At 62.6% G+C, this 14,893-nt stretch overlaps 8 protein-coding genes across 8 annotated transcripts; 5 read left to right on the forward strand and 3 right to left on the reverse strand.

The window, feature by feature from the left end:
- Position 1: 1 nt before the first annotated feature.
- Positions 2-1,517, reverse strand: MICPUN_107122 (aspartate ammonia-lyase; the record flags this gene model as incomplete). Its single annotated transcript, XM_002508796.1, has 1 exon — positions 2-1,517. The coding sequence occupies one exon, from the start codon at positions 1,515-1,517 to the stop codon at positions 111-113; it is 1,407 nt and encodes a 468-aa protein (XP_002508842.1). The 3' UTR covers positions 2-110.
- A 620-nt stretch (positions 1,518-2,137) lies between these two features.
- Positions 2,138-2,770, forward strand: MICPUN_62082 (hypothetical protein). Its single transcript, XM_002508515.1, has 2 exons — positions 2,138-2,466; positions 2,527-2,770. Exons 1-2 carry the CDS (start codon positions 2,173-2,175, stop codon positions 2,617-2,619), a joined length of 387 nt encoding a protein of 128 aa, XP_002508561.1. The 5' UTR covers positions 2,138-2,172; the 3' UTR covers positions 2,620-2,770.
- A 474-nt stretch (positions 2,771-3,244) lies between these two features.
- On the forward strand, positions 3,245-4,970 carry MICPUN_102800 (predicted protein; the record flags this gene model as incomplete). The annotated part of the gene is made up of 2 exons (XM_002508516.1): positions 3,245-3,753; positions 3,881-4,970. 2 exons carry the CDS (start codon positions 3,245-3,247, stop codon positions 4,968-4,970), a joined length of 1,599 nt encoding a protein of 532 aa, XP_002508562.1.
- A 71-nt stretch (positions 4,971-5,041) lies between these two features.
- MICPUN_62084 (predicted protein) lies at positions 5,042-6,049 on the reverse strand (the record flags this gene model as incomplete). Its single annotated transcript, XM_002508797.1, has 1 exon — positions 5,042-6,049. One exon carries the CDS (start codon positions 6,047-6,049, stop codon positions 5,042-5,044), a length of 1,008 nt encoding a protein of 335 aa, XP_002508843.1.
- A 2,131-nt stretch (positions 6,050-8,180) lies between these two features.
- On the forward strand, positions 8,181-9,212 carry MICPUN_85995 (predicted protein; the record flags this gene model as incomplete). Its single annotated transcript, XM_002508517.1, has 1 exon — positions 8,181-9,212. One exon carries the CDS (start codon positions 8,181-8,183, stop codon positions 9,210-9,212), a length of 1,032 nt encoding a protein of 343 aa, XP_002508563.1.
- Positions 9,213-9,853: 641 nt separating this feature from the next.
- MICPUN_106177 (animal specific-mbd4, 5 and 6) lies at positions 9,854-11,313 on the forward strand (the record flags this gene model as incomplete). The annotated part of the gene is made up of 3 exons (XM_002508518.1): positions 9,854-10,039; positions 10,236-10,276; positions 10,475-11,313. The coding sequence occupies 3 exons, from the start codon at positions 9,854-9,856 to the stop codon at positions 11,112-11,114; spliced, it is 867 nt and encodes a 288-aa protein (XP_002508564.1). The 3' UTR covers positions 11,115-11,313.
- A 571-nt stretch (positions 11,314-11,884) lies between these two features.
- Positions 11,885-13,348, forward strand: MICPUN_97997 (glycosyltransferase family 2 protein; the record flags this gene model as incomplete). Its single annotated transcript, XM_002508519.1, has 1 exon — positions 11,885-13,348. One exon carries the CDS (start codon positions 11,885-11,887, stop codon positions 13,346-13,348), a length of 1,464 nt encoding a protein of 487 aa, XP_002508565.1.
- Positions 13,349-13,390: 42 nt separating this feature from the next.
- Positions 13,391-14,752, reverse strand: MICPUN_86007 (Drug/Metabolite transporter superfamily; the record flags this gene model as incomplete). The annotated part of the gene is made up of 3 exons (XM_002508798.1): positions 13,391-14,089; positions 14,159-14,433; positions 14,509-14,752. The coding sequence occupies 3 exons, from the start codon at positions 14,750-14,752 to the stop codon at positions 13,391-13,393; spliced, it is 1,218 nt and encodes a 405-aa protein (XP_002508844.1).
- Positions 14,753-14,893: the final 141 nt, after the last annotated feature.

Raw genomic sequence — 14,893 nt, forward strand, 5'->3', positions numbered from 1 at the left:
TGATGATAAGATGAAAGGAGTTTACAACGCTGCGCGGTGTCGTCCACTCTCGGCGTAATAAGGCCAATGTACATAATAGGTGTCCCGGTGTCCCCCCTCTCCCTCCCCTCCTAAGCCGACGCCCTCGAATGCCGTGCCAGGGTTTCCGTGTTGACGTCCACGAGCCTCCTCGGGTGCGTCATCGCCTCGGGCCTCAGCATCTCGGCCACCTCGCGCGGGTCCGCGAACCTGCTCGCAATCTCCGCCACGGGCCGGCCCGTCTCGAGCGCCTCCTTGGCCACGGCGGTGGCCTTCTTGTACCCCAGCAGCGGTAGCAGCGCGGTGACGATGCCGATGGAGTTATCCACCAGCTCCTTGCATCGCTCGGGGTTCGCCGTGATGCCGTCGATGCACTTGGTGCGAAGTGTGTTCAGCCCGCGTTCCATCAGGTTCATGTTGTTCAACAGGTTGTATATGATGATCGGCTCGAAGACGTTGAGCTGGAGCTGCGCCGCCTCGGACGCGGACGCGATGGTGTGGTCGGTGCCGATAACCTGAAAACACACCTGATTCATCACCTCCGGGATCACCGGGTTTATCTTCCCCGGCATGATGGAAGAACCCGGAGCGGCGGCGGGCAGGTTGATCTCGTTGAAGCCGCACCTGGGGCCGGAGGAGAGCAGCCTGAGGTCATTGCAGATCTTGCTAACCTTGACAGCGACGCGGCGCAGGATGTTCGAGAAGAGCAGGAACGACGACGTGGACGATGACGCCTCGATAAAGTCCTCGGGTGACCTGAGCGGCAACCGCGTCTGCTCGCTGAGCGCCGCGACGGATGCCTCCGCAAACGAGGCGTCGGCGCAAATCTTGGTCCCTATGGCGGTGCCTCCCAGGTTTAGCTCGTAGAGCTGGTCTACGTTGCGCTGCATGAACGTGAGATCGGCGGCGAGGGACGATGCGAATGACCGGAACTCCTGTCCGAGGGTCATCGGCACCGCGTCCTGGAGCTGGGTGCGTCCCATTTTGACGACGTGCTCAAACTCGATGGCTTTTTTCCTCAGTGACGCGATGAGGTCTTCCAGTGCGTGCGTCACGGCGACGTGCTTGAACACCACCGCGAGCTTCGCCGCGCTCGGATACGCGTCGTTAGTGCTTTGGCACATGTTCACGTGGTCGTTTGGATGGACCCTGGAGTAATCCCCGACGGGCTCTCCCAGGTGTATGGCCGCGAGGTTGGCTATGATCTCGTTTGCGCACATGTTGGTGCTCGTGCCGGCGCCGCCTTGAACCATGTCCACGGCGAAGTGCGCGTGATGCCTGTCCGATTGGATCAGTTCATCGCACGCAGCGACGATGGCATCCACCACGTCTCCAGGGAGCAGGCCCAGACGTCCGTTTGCGGTGGCGCACGCGCGTTTGACGTGCGCGAACGCGCGTATGAACTCGGGATAGTCCCGCACCTTGACGCCGGAGATGTCGTAGTTATCCATGGCGCGTGCGGTGGCGATGCCGTACAGCGCGTCGGCGGGTATGATCATGGATCCGAGGAGATCCGACTCGACCCTCGTCGCGCCACTTATGCTCGTCACGTCGTCGGGAAAGGCGTACGCGGCGGAAACGTGCCCTCGTCGCTTCGGGGACGCGGGCGGGAGCGGAGACCGGTGGTTGCCTTTGGCGGGGGGCGTCCTGTCCCGCGGCTCGCATTCGTTCAGCGCGCGCGGCGAGCCGACGCTCCAGTCGGCGATCGCGCGCGCGTGGTTCACGAGTGTCCTGACCCTCAGGGCTCTTCTTCCGGAGAGCGCGAGCATCCCTCCCCGGTCGGGATGTCGCTCTCGTCGGTCTGCCCGGCGCGTGCACGTGTTTGACGAGTCAGCACGGTCCGCGTAACGCTTTTCTTTTCCCAAAACGCGGCATAGCGATCGGCAGTGGAATATACACTTGCAATGGAATGCGTGGACTTGCGTGGAAAACATCGCCGATGCGGAAATGCCGAATTTGGAGACTGATCTTCATACGAAAGCGGTTTCTACGTCATTCGCATAACGTCATATTTTTGCTGACTCATTTTCTGATATTTTTTAGGCTTTCAAGTCACGAATGTCGATCGGGGCGAATGTCGATCGGGGCGCCTTGCCGGCGCCATTCCCCCTTGCGCAACCGCAAAACCAACGTAACACACCCTCTTCTTCCAATATGATCACCCCCGCTCAGGGTTTCCTCCTCAGCACCGCCGGAAACGCCGCCATGTGCGTCGGTCTTCCCAGGAAGCAGGTCACCGACATCTACCTCAACGGAACGCAGATCCAGGATAATTCCGAGGCCGATGCCGGCTGGAGGTTCTTCGGCCTCGCCGGTGGAGCCGCCTGCGCCGCCGTGTACCTCGCCGACAAGACCGTCACCAACGCTGACGACAGGAAGATTCTCAACGGCGCGATCGCGGCTAACGCCATTGGCAACGCGGCCCTCTTCGTCCAGCATAAGTTCATGGTGAGTTTATTTAATCTTTGTATGGGCAATTAGAATGACATGGTTTTTTGTTTACAGGAGGACCACGTCAAGCCCGAGCTTCGCTGGCTCAACCTCGGCATGCAGGCGGGCGTTGCTGGCCTCGCCGTCAAGGCCCTCCTCGACAAGAAGTAATTTCACCACGCACGCCATCTACGACGACCCAGAGGGGCGCCGAAAGAGTCGCGATACTCCCCCTGACACCGCCAGTGGTCGTCGTTGTTACACGCATTCCGACACGATCCCCGAGACAGGACCTAGAGACGAAATAAAAAGAGAGTTCCTCAAAACATTTCCTTTTGGGTCATCAAGCAGTCAAGCAAACCCCCGAATCAACAAGTCCCGCCATAAAGCCAGCCATCGATCGCGGCTCGGGTTCCGAGCCAATCAGATGCATCAAACCGAGCGCAGTCGAATCACGACCTTGGTTCGGCAACCGCGACTTTTCCTCGGCAGCTTTCCACGGTTTTTTTTATCTTGTCGCCGGCCGGCGGAGCAGAGGATCTCGCGCGTGACGCCTGCGCCAATCGTGGTACCTCGTGGTTCGCGCATCACTTAACCGCACCCCAATCCCTCGCGTCCGTCTCCCGCGTCGGAACCCTCCCCGCGGCGAAGCTCCCGCGATACCGCCGGCAAAGGCTTCCGAAGCCGACACGCCGGCAGCAAGCCATTGGAGGGCTGAGAGCGCCGGAAGCTCCGAACCCTCCCCGCGACCGCTCGCGACCGCGCCCTCGCCTCGTCGACGCGCGCGACACTCGTGATGGCTGCCACCGCACCCTTTGAGGCTGCCAGACTCATGGTCAAGGAGGCCGTGACCGGTGCCTCGTCGTTGAGCTCAATCACGACGCTCCGCGGGAGCATAGAGAGAGTAATGGAGACGACCGGCGTGCACGGCTACGTCCTGGACGCGCTCGCGTGGCTGCCCCCCGAGGTGGTGCTGGTGCTGGACAGCGTGCACATCTGGTTCCCGCTGCTCACGCTGTTCGCTTTCTTCTTCTTCGGACCCGCCGCGGCGCACCAGGGCAGCAGGGTGGGCAACCGCGCGTGGCTCGCGTTCTCGACGGCGGTGACCGTCAGGCAGCTCGTGCTGTGGTTCGTTGGGCTCCCACCGGTCAAGGGAATGCTTCTCGCCGTGGGCCTGGAAATCATACCCGCGCGTAGACGGCGGGCGTCGAGGCCCAGAACCACACCGGGTGTCGGATCCGCGCCGAGCACTTGCATCGCGGCCAAGTACGAGCCAGTGAGCAACGTACCCACCGCCTTCTCCAGGTGCGTCCAACCCATTTCAAGATCTTGAACCCTCATTTTTTTTTTTCCCTTTTTGTTGCGGAGTTCAGCCGAATCGTCCCCCGCTGCCTTCGCTGACTTCTCTCTCGATCCACTCATCTTCCGACAGCCGCGTCGAGGGGGAGGTGCAGCAGAAGGACTACAGGGAGTTCAAGGAGCGCATGGAGGGCATGCCCGCGAGGCTACCCCCGGTTGAGGCCAACGGCGAGTGGTCGGAGATGATGAACAAGAGCGGCGTCGGGTTCTCCTACCGCGCGTGGAGGCACGTGCTCCCTTACGGCGGCACGGAGTACCTCTCCCGCACCGTGTTCGAGAACGCCACGGTGGAGGAGATGTGCGACTTTTTCAACGACGACGACGTGAGGGCCTCGTGGGACAGGCTGCTGTTCCGCCACAGGGTTCTGGAGAGGGACGACAGGACGGGCGCCGAGTGCGTGTTCTGGGAACGCGCGCTGCCGGTCATCTCCAACCGCGATTACGTCTTCACGAGGCGGACGTGGAAAGACGGGGAGACGTACTGGGCCATCACCAAGGGGTGCGTGCACTCGCAGACGCCGGTGTCGCCCAACCTGAAGAGGGTGGAGCCTTACTTTTCGTCGTGGCGCATGCGCGCGGTGCCCGGCCCGGATGGGAGGCTGACGAGCGCGGAGTGCATCCTGAGCCACTTCGAGGAGCAGCACGTGAACCAGGACGTGGCGCGGTTCGCGGTTAAGTGCGGCATGTGGGGCGTCGTCAAGAACATGGACGTCGGGTTCAGGAAGTTTCAGAAGGAACGCGTCGGGTCGGCGCCGGCGGGGGGTGCGATTTCGAGGACGTCATCGGGTCCCGGCGGCGTGGACGGCGCGACGGGCCAGACGGTCGTGACTCCCGGCGGATCTGCAGACGGAAACGGCACAAACCTGGGAGGAGGTCTGGCGAGGAAGATCGCGTTCGGGACGTGCGTGGCGGCGGTGGGTGCGCTCGCGGCGGCGTTGGATGCGAAGAGCAGGTCTCAAAAGGGCGGAAAAGTCTCCGGGCCTCGGGGAGGACGCCGACGGACTTTTTCGCACGTTCACTCGCACAAGGGCGCGCGGCGACGGGTCCGAGGGAGGGACCTCGATCTCGAACGAGACGACGTTGTGGAAGAGGAGTCGGCTGAGCTCACCCGAGTCGATGCCGAGGAGCCCGGCGCGGCGCCCGCGGAGGTTTCTGAACAGTAGTTTCAATTCTTTCCACAAACGAGAAGTTTCAGTCGTGTACACCACCAAAAGGCTTGACTAAATCCTACTTTTCAGTTGAGAAAGTCGCATCGCTGAGCCACCTCGGCACGAAGAGATCGGAGCTCCTCCACAGTCGCGACGTCGTCACCCCCCGCGTTGGCTTCTTTGATGGCCAGCTCCACCGCGGCGAGAAGCCTGGCGGGCGTCGTGAACACCTCCTCCTCGTCGCCGACGAGCATGTCGTCGTCCGTCAGCTCCAGGTTATCCCCCCTGCCGTCGTTCACCTCATCGCCGTCGTCCGTCTCCGTCTCCGTCTCCGGCGGTGGCGTGAGCGCGTCGGTGAGCGCGTCCGACCGCTCCGGCCCCCGCGGGAACGTGAGCAGCACGTCGATGATTCTGCGCTCGGCGGTGACCATGTTGAGGCTCCTGAGCTCCTTGGGGCCCATGGGCACCCGGCCCAGGATGGCCACCACGCTATCCCTCCTGCTCGTCGCGTTCTTCTCCACCTGTGCGATCGCGTTCGCCTCCCCCTCCGCGGCCAGCCTGGCGGCGATGCCGTCCCACCGCCGTTGCAGCTGCTCTTGCTGCGCGGGCGTGAGGTCGCCGGCCGTCACGAGCGCCTCCGAGGCTTCTCCGTCGATCTCCTCCCCGGATCCGTCGCCGAGACTCGGCAAGATGGCACCGAACGTTCGATCCGACGCCATCATCACGCGGCCGCACAGCTCGTCAAGCGCGTCGGCTTCGGCCTCATCACCCGCCGACCTGCACGCGTCGATCCTGCGCACCGCGTGCTCGTAGAAGCCGGTGGTGAGCTCCAGCTTGACCGCGTCCACCGCGGCGTCGAGCCCGTCGATCGGTGCCTCGCGCAGGACCGCGATGATGTCGTCGTACCGCACGGCGGCTGCGGCGGCGCCCGGCTCCTCGGCGGCCGCGCGGACCGAGCGACGGCCGCGGATCGTCGCCGAGGACTTCGTCGCTCCTCCTCCCGTCGCGGCGCCGCCGCGAACGACGCGGCGGCAGACGGTCGTCGCGGGCGCGGACGCGCGGGTCGACGCGACCGTGATAACGCGCGACGCCATCTCCGATGAGCGCAGACGCTTGTGTCCTCCGTCTTCGCTCTCGGAGTCTTTCACGCATCTTCCGCCCCAACCTCACTCAGCTGCTCAGCAGCTCCAACTGACGGCCGGCATGGATTTATATGGGGGAATTGACGGTCTATTAACTCAAGGAACAGTCGATCTCTTAGGGTCCCGTGACGGCCGAAAAAGCTGGCTGCGCCGGAAAAGTGCGTGAACTCTCCTCCCAAAAGTAACTCGTCAATCTCGGTTCATTCGCCTCGAGCCTCGGCTGCCACAGATCGGCTGGGTGGCGAACCGTCCGATCACACAGTGGTTCTCAACCCTCCAAATCAGCACGTCGCGAAGAACGGGCGAAGACCTGCGGTTCTGGTAGCCACGCGAGCTGCGTTCTCGGCAGTGCCCGGGTCCCGCGCAGAGAGGAGACGCGCCGCGCGAGTCGACGGAGAGGACACGCGGCGCGAATAGAGGCGCTGGGAGGTGCGTGACGGCACGTTCCTCCGCTAGGTCGGGTTCGGTCGCGTCGCGAGCGAGGCTTCCGCGTCGTCTGGGCGCGTCGCCGGTGTGTCGTCGGGCCAACCGTGGGACGGAATCGTGGCGGTGCTTCTTGGCGGGGGTGACTACGGGGAGCTTCGACGTATCGGCGAAAGATCACCATGCAGAACGGTCACGCGCAGCCGGTGGAGACTCCCAAGCGCGGCGTGGAGGTGTCTAACAAGCTGGATAAGGACGGGACGCTCGTCAAAGGTGCGCGCAGCTGCCAGGCCGAACCCCCGCCGCAACACTCGAGCGAGCGGCGCATCTTGTTTATGTTTTTCTTCCGCTGACCGCACCGACCGACCACGTCGCTGACCGCATCGCCCCATTCTCCCGTCCCATCCCCAATCCCACAGTGGTCTACTCGCACCAAACGGGCCTCTACGCCGACCTGTGCGCGTGCCTGGACGCGCAGGGCCTGAGGGTGGTGCGATGCGATCTTCAGCCGGTCGGCCACCTGCAGATGCACCGCTTCTGGGTCGTGGACAACGCGACCGCGTTCAAGCTCGAGCACTCGCTGCTCACGCCGGTATCCCTCGCAGTTAGGGACGCGGTGGTCCAGCCTTCCATCTGGAAGAGGACGCACGGGAGCGGCGCGGGGATGGTCGAGGCCAAGCCCAACGGCGCGACGGCAATCAGGAGGAAGCTCAGCATTCGCGCGCCGGACAGGCCGGGCCTGATCCGGGACGTGTCGCTCTCGCTCGTCGCCGACAAGGTGGACGTGGAGACGGTCGTGGCGCACACCGCCGTGCGATCCGACGGTTTAGTGGACGCCGTGTTCGAGGCCACCGTGTGCGCGGACCAACACGGTGGCCTGTTTGCCCACTGCGTTAACGGCGTCGGGGGGGGCGAGGATGCGGTTTGGGACGGGGTGGTGTCGCGAGCGACGAGAGCCGCCGAGCTCGGGATGGAGGCGCCGGCGACGCCCGCGCAGCGAGGGGTGATTAACGCCACGCTGGAGTCGCAGCAACGACCGACGATCGCGGCGACGATCGCGGCGAAGAACAAGGCGCGTCAGACGGTGATGGGCCAAGGAGGCGGGAGCGTCGGCGTCATCTCGCGAAACGCCGACCACGGAACCGGGTCGTCGCAGCTCAAGCGGGCGGAGTCCATCGCTGACATGTCGCGGTTCCAGTCGCAGTACTCGCAGCCGTCGACGCCGTCGCCGAACAACTCCACGGGGCTGCACATGTCGCCGGGGAGCAGCAGGAGCGCATCGCCCGGGCACCCCCACGTGCCCGAGTCACCCGCGCCCTGCCACCCTCGCAACGCGGCGAACGGGCATCTCGCAAACAACGGCTCGTCCCTCAACCGATCGTACAGCGTCGCGAACATGAACATGAACGGTAACATCACCAGCGGTGGCATGGGTGGCGGACGCGACGCGGTGGAGCTGAACGGAGGCGCCGACCCGTTCAAGCCGGGCATGCCGCAGGCGATCATGCACAGCGCGTCGGTTGCGGACCTCAAGGCTCTCGGCAAGGCTCCCACGCTTTCGAGGCTGGCGGATCCCCACCAGCGCGCCTCCACGCCGCCCATCATGGGCAGGGACGACATGGTCATCGACGAGCACAGGCCCATTCAGAGGGTCGAGAGCATGCTGTTCGGGGAGAAGGCGTTTCCGGTGTTGCCGGCGCCGACGCGAGACAAAACCACGGCGGATTACACGCTCCTCCGCGAGCTCGGCCGGGGTTTGTGCGGCACGGTGTACCTGGGCAGGGAGAAGGAATCGGGGCGGATCGTGGCGTTCAAGGTTATGCGTAAGTCCAAGCTCGTGGACGTGGGCGAGGCGAGACACGCCAGCGACGAGCGCAAGCTGCACGAGGATATCTCCTCAGGCCCGTTCATAAACCGCCTCCTCGCGTCGTTTCAGGACCCGTGGGCGCTGTTCCTGGTGCTCGAGTACGCGCCGTGCGGTGACCTGTTCCAGGCGATGAACTTCCACGGCTTACCGTCTCGCAACGACGCGGTCATTTACGCCGTCCAGGTGGCCACCGCGCTGGAGCACATGCACAACAAGGGTTACGTGTACCGCGACTTGAAGCCCGAGAATATCCTGCTCCACGCGCACGGGAGCGTGCAGCTCGCGGATTTTGGAATGGCCAAGAAGCTGCATCCCGGCAAGCGGACCAACACGGTGTGCGGGACGGCGCAGTACATGTCACCGGAGGTGCTCCTTCATCGCGGGTGCTCGTTCGAGGCGGATCTGTGGGCCATGGGCATCTTCATCTACGAGCTGACGACGGGCGACACCCCGTTTAGCAGCAACAGCGGCTCGAGGCAGGAGCTGTACCGACGGCTCATGTCGCACGACCCGGAGAAGATGACCATGGCCAACTCCGTCGATCGCACCACCGCGAGCATCGTCAAGGGGTTGTTGCAGAACGTCGAGTCGCAGCGTTTGGGCGCGGGCGGGAACTGGGCCGAGCTCTACGCGCAGCAGTGGTTTCACTGCGTCGACGTGGGCGCGGTGCAGCGCGGCGAGGTGGTGCCGGACTTGTCGCCCCGGCGCAGGAACGTGATCAACGACCCGAGGCTGCAGCAGGTGCTGGAGCAGGGTGACGTGCCGTGGCAGCGTGGAAGCATCGTGGAGGATCCGGCGGTGCTGGCGCTCTTCGAGAACTTCTAAAGGGTGCGGGGGGGCGTGGGGGGTGAAAACAAGTGGGTGAAGACAATTCTTTCAGTGAAAGTAAGAGCCGAGTGGTGTTTTTGCCCCGTGCGTCGTCATCCTTGCTCGCCTTTCGACTCGACGAGTAAAAAACCGACCGACTCTCGCGACCATTTTTAAACCCTTCGATTTTGAGTTATTCGACCGTTACTTTCGACAGCGCGGTAGTCTGGCCGCGGCTTTTCCGTGATTTATCCAAACCCACAGCCGATAAGGTGTGAAGAGCGGCGCGATCGAATCAACGGGATTGAGGAGAGACTTGGACAAATATCTCTTTTGAACCCGAGCTCGGTCTCGAGGAATGCTCGGCGAGCAGTCACAAAATTTGGAGAAATGGGCTCCGGACAATTTTCCACGTCATCTTTGACACTGATTGCGCTGTGTCGCGAATCCAATTGGGGGAACGTTGGAGAGTGCTTCCCATAGGAAGCCAATTTTGCCCGTGATCCTCACCACGTCCGCATAGGGCGAAAACCTAGCTATGACGCAAAGGACAGGAAAGCTCGATCCGCTCCGCGACACGCACATAGATCGTCCAGCGCGCGCTTTACGCGTCTACATCCTAAGCCTTCCCTCCTCTAACCTCTAGAAGGAATCGAACAATGGCTCCCAAGAAGGCTCCCGTCGAGAAGGGCGCCGGCACCAAGGACAGCCAGGTCATCAAGCGCCTTCACCAGATCCTCAAGACTGCGGACCTGGAGAAGACCACCGTGAAGAACATCCAGAAGCAGCTCGAGGCCGACCTGGGCGTTCCCATGTCCGACCGCAAGCAGTTCATCCGCGAGGAGGTAAGATGCCGGACCACGAGTTCCTTTTCTTTCCATCCCCGAACTCATCCATTTCCGCGCGCGCGAACGGCGCGGAGCGAGCGCCAATTCAAACACCCCTCCGCCCCGCGTGTTTCCAATTCATTATTCGTCGCGAACGGCAAAATTTTCAAACTTGCGCTAACGCCCATCACGCCCCTTCCTCCCCTACCCTCAGGTCGAGAAGTTCCTGAAGTCCAACGCCGGCAAGAAGATTGGGTGAGTACCCTCCACGCGCAAATTCGAACCCGTCCCCAATCACCTTCGGCCCCGCGTGACCCGCGGGAACCGAAGAACTTTCTCTCTCGCGTCTCAAAATTTCCGATTTCACCCGCGAGCGTTGGTAAATTTCTCCAACGCGGGACCTTTCCCTCGAGCGACACGTGCTGACGTTTCCTCCCCGTCTCCTCTCAACAGAATTAAGCGCAAGGCTGAAGGCGAGGCCGGTGCCAAGCGCGGGAAGAAGGCCGACAAGATTGGCAAGGATGGCAAGAAGAAGCGCGGCCGCGGCAAGGGCAAGGATGTCACCGACCCCAACAAGCCTAAGGGCCCCAAGGGTGCATACATGTGCTTCGTGCAGATCGCCCGCCCTAAGATCAACGCCGCCAACCCCGACCTCAAGTTCGCGGAGATCGCCAAGATGCTGGGCGAACAGTGGAAGAACATGGACACCACCACCCGCGCTGGTTACGAGAAGATGGCCGAGCAGGACAAGGAGCGCTACCAGAGGGAGATTGCCGCCTACGTGCCCATGTCCGAGGCTGGCCTCGAGCAGCTGCGCAAGGAGAAGGCAGCCAAGAAGTCCGCCGGTGGTCTCCAGAAGCCCTACAAGTGCTCCGCCGCGCTCACCAAGTTCCTCGGCGGCGACAAGACGATCTCCCGCGCGACCCTCACCTCCAAGATGTGGTCGTACTTCAAGGAGAAGAACCTCATGGACCCCGAGAACAAGCGCTGGATCATCGCGGACAAGCCCTTGTCCGACCTCCTCGGCATCGATCGCTTCCAGGGCTTCACCGTATCCAAATACCTGTCCCCCCACCTCCTCCCCATGGAGTAAGTGGTTTGTGCCAAACTCAACACCTCTGTGTCACTTGGGGACAGGGAATCGCTGGGCTGGGATAGTTCTGCAAGGCAGCAATGGCATGCCACAGACCACGAAGATCACGCACGTAGCTTACATCACGTTTTTACACCGCGGTGAAAACACAATCGCGAAGAGTGCTTCATGTAAATGATAATACAGCAATTGAAAACTGACTCTTGTTGAACCCGCGGCGAGTTGTCTCGTGTACTTGTGCGAGTAGTTTTGTTTTGTTTTGAACAAACGAGGCTCCTATCCTCGGAACTGTCGGACCGTCTTTCGTTTGTACCCGGGGCTCTTGCGTACCGGCGGTATCCCGGGGCGCGCCGTCAACGATGACGGATCGCACGTGGCCATGGCTGCGCCCGCACCATCACGAGGACGAGCACAGGCGCCTCCTCGCGGAGGATCCCGCGGAGTCGTCGTCACCCCGCCGGCAACCTCGGACTCCCCGAGCCCAGCTCCCCCCGTCCTCGTCTGTGTCCTCGTTCGGTCCGAGCGCGCCGTCGAATCGTCGACGGTGGGGTCGCCTCGTCGTGGGCGTCGCGTGGATCGTCGCCGGCGCGATCGCGCTCGTTTACGCGGCCCGCTCCGGTCACCTTGACCGCGCGCGCGCCGCGCTCAAGGACGAGGAGAGCTGGAGGAGGGTGACGGAGCACGTAAACTCTTTCGCGCTCCTCGCCCTGGAGTTTCGCATGCTCGTGGTCATACCCTTCCTCAGGTTCTTCGTCATGATCTGCGCGTTCATGTCTGCGCTCGTCGCGGCGGACAGGATATTTCACTTCTACGTGGCGCTGTACTGGCGCTGGGTGAGCCGCGTGGACCCGAAGTCCAAGTGGAGGTTCGAGCCGCTCCCCGAGCCCGGGTCCATCTCGGCCGAGAACGTCAAGGACTTTCCCAACGTCGTCGTGCAGCTCCCCATGTTTAACGAGAAGGAGGTGTGCCAGGCGGTCATCGACGCCGCGTGTCAGCTGGACTGGCCAAAGTCCAGAATGATGGTGCAGGTGCTGGACGATAGCACCTGCGCCGAGACGAGGCGGCGGATCGAGGACAAGGTTTTCGAGCACCGGGAGCGGGGCGTGAACGTGCAGCACCGAACCAGGACCAACCGCGGAGGGTACAAGGCGGGGGCCATGAACGACGCGATGTGTGACATTGAGCAGTTCGACCACTGCGCCGTGTTCGACGCGGACTTTGATCCGGCGCCAGATTTTCTCAGGAGAACCGTCCCTTATCTCACTCACAATCCGAAGGTTGGTTTCGTACAGGCGCGATGGGTGTATTCCAATGGAACCGAGAGCCTGTTGACACGCGTGCAGGAGATATCCCTAAACTACCACATCCGGTGCGAGCAGTACGCGAGGCACGCGGCGAGTCTCTTCTTCAACTTCAATGGCACCGCGGGGGTGTGGCGGCGCAAGTGCATCGTGGACTCGGGCGGTTGGAACTGCCGAACCACGGTCGAGGACATGGACCTCTCCCTTCGGGCGTATCTGCGCGGGTGGCGGTTCGTATTCTTGGACGATGTCACATGTCTCAACGAGATACCCGCGCAGTACGGCGCCTACCGCAAGCAGCAGCATAGGTGGTCGTGCGGTCCGATGCAGCTGTGGCGTCAAGCTATCGTGGACGTATGGAACGCCAAGGATATTCCCCTCGCAAAGAAGCTGTACCTCAACGTATTCTTCTTCGGTACCAGGATGTTTGCCACGCACCTCGTGTCATTCTTCCTGTACGGCTGCCTCATACCCATCTGCGCCACAGCACCGGAGGTGGCCATCCCGTTCTGGGCCCTCGTGTACATGCCCCTTCTGATCACTCTGAGCACGGTGTGGTTCACGCCCGGCGGGTGGGTTTACTTCGTGCCCTACGTCCTGTACGAGAACGCGATGACGATTGTGAAGACCACCGCGATGTGTGCGGGGCTGTTGCAGTGGTCCAACGCGCACGAGTGGGTGGTGACCGCCAAGCTGGGTAAGTTTGTGGACAAGGTTGCGCACAGCAAGGTTGGACAGATTGTGAAAACCGCAGTGGCAAAGCGGGTGAAGAAACGAAACATGTACGGCAAGGAGCTTGTCATGGGTATCTTCTTCCTGACCTGCGCCGCTTACGGTTCGGTGGTGAATGACATGTGGCAATACGGCGTGTTCCTGTGCATGCAGGGGTGCGTGTTTATCGCATTCGGGTTGGACTATGTCGACTCTGCTTGAAATTGAAAGTGTTTGTCCAAGGAATTTCGCTAGATCGGTCCGTCAGCTAATGCGCTTTGACAGATCGTCCCCGCTTCCTCCGAAACCCATCATCTCTATGATACTGCCACTACTGCCCCGTCGGGCCAAGGTCTTCAAACTCTTGTCCGGCTTGGCCGCCGTGGTAGGCAGCGTTGATTTTGAAGCCTCCCACTGCTTTGCGTCGACCCTTCTCCCCATAGTGACCGACACGAGACCGGCGGCGACGCATAATCCGCCCACAAGGGTACCCGCGTAGATGTCAGTGCCGAGGAATGAGTACGAAAGCAGCGCGCCGGCCACGGGTTGCAGGGGCAGGAAGATGGCCACCACGCTGGCCCCGACGGCGTTATTGGCCCACGCCATCACCGAATAATTCATCGCGGAGGCCACCACGCCCCCGTACAGCACCCCCATGGTCTCGTCCCTGTTGAGAATCCAGTGCTCCACGTGCTGGGGGCGCCACGGTGGCTCCATCACCGCCGCCACGGCCAGCAGCAGCGCCCCGCCCATGGCGTAGGTCCACCGGGTCACCGTGTTTGGCTTTGGGAACCTGGTCAGCACCCTCTGCTGCACGGTGAGAAACACCGCCATGGACGCGCACGCAGTCAGGAGAAACACCACGCCAGTGACGTGGTGCGGCGCCCGGTGCGGTTGCCCGCGTCTGTGACCGCCCTTGGGTGTCGTCGCGGCCACCGCCTGCGCAACCGCGTGACCCCCGAGCTCGAGGATGCGCCGCCGCCCCCCAACCCCGCCGCCGTCGTCCGCGTTGTTCTCGAACCCTTCGAAGACGACGTCCCCCTGCCACGTGGACGTGATCATCGCGCCGATGACGCAGAGGAGCACGCCGAGGAGCTTGAGTGCGCCGTCTTTCCGTCTGGGCGACACGCTCTCCGTGCCCAGCGTCACCGCGAGGAGGAAGGTGAAGACTGGGATGCAGGGCTGCAGCGCGCCGGCCACCACCGGGGAGGTAAGACTGAGGCCCTTGAGGAACAGGAGCTGGTTGATGAAGATCCCGGTGATGGAGAGCACGAACAACGCGCGCCACGGCGTCGATCCCACCACGACTGGCTCCCCTCCCCCCGATGACGACGGTCCGCCAGATCGCCCCGATCCAGATCGCGCTCCCGGCTTGTCGCCACCCTCTCCCTTGATCCCGCAGATGCATCTGCTCACGAACTGGAACAGAAAGAGAGCCGCGACGGCGATGATGTCCCTGTACGCGCAGAACACGTACCTGTTCACCCCCTCCTGGAGCGCAACCTTGCTCACCACATGGTACCCGCCGTAGGCGAGCTGCACCGCGACCAAAGCGCAGACGTGCACGGACGTGACCTCGGCGTGGATCGCCACGTCCTTGGCAGTCGATGCCTTTGGCGTGGGCATATCCACCTGACGAGACGCTCACACCTTTTCGCGATCCTCCACAAGCGCGCCTCGCTGTGTTCCACCAGCACATGGGTGGTGGGTTTTCCATCGTAAATCTTCCCGAAAGCGCTGCCTGGCCGCGGCCTGCAGTTTTCTCGG

This window comes from Micromonas commoda, chromosome 10, assembly GCF_000090985.2.
Source record: "Micromonas commoda chromosome 10, complete sequence".
Classification (NCBI taxonomy): Eukaryota; Viridiplantae; Chlorophyta; class Mamiellophyceae; order Mamiellales; family Mamiellaceae; genus Micromonas; species Micromonas commoda.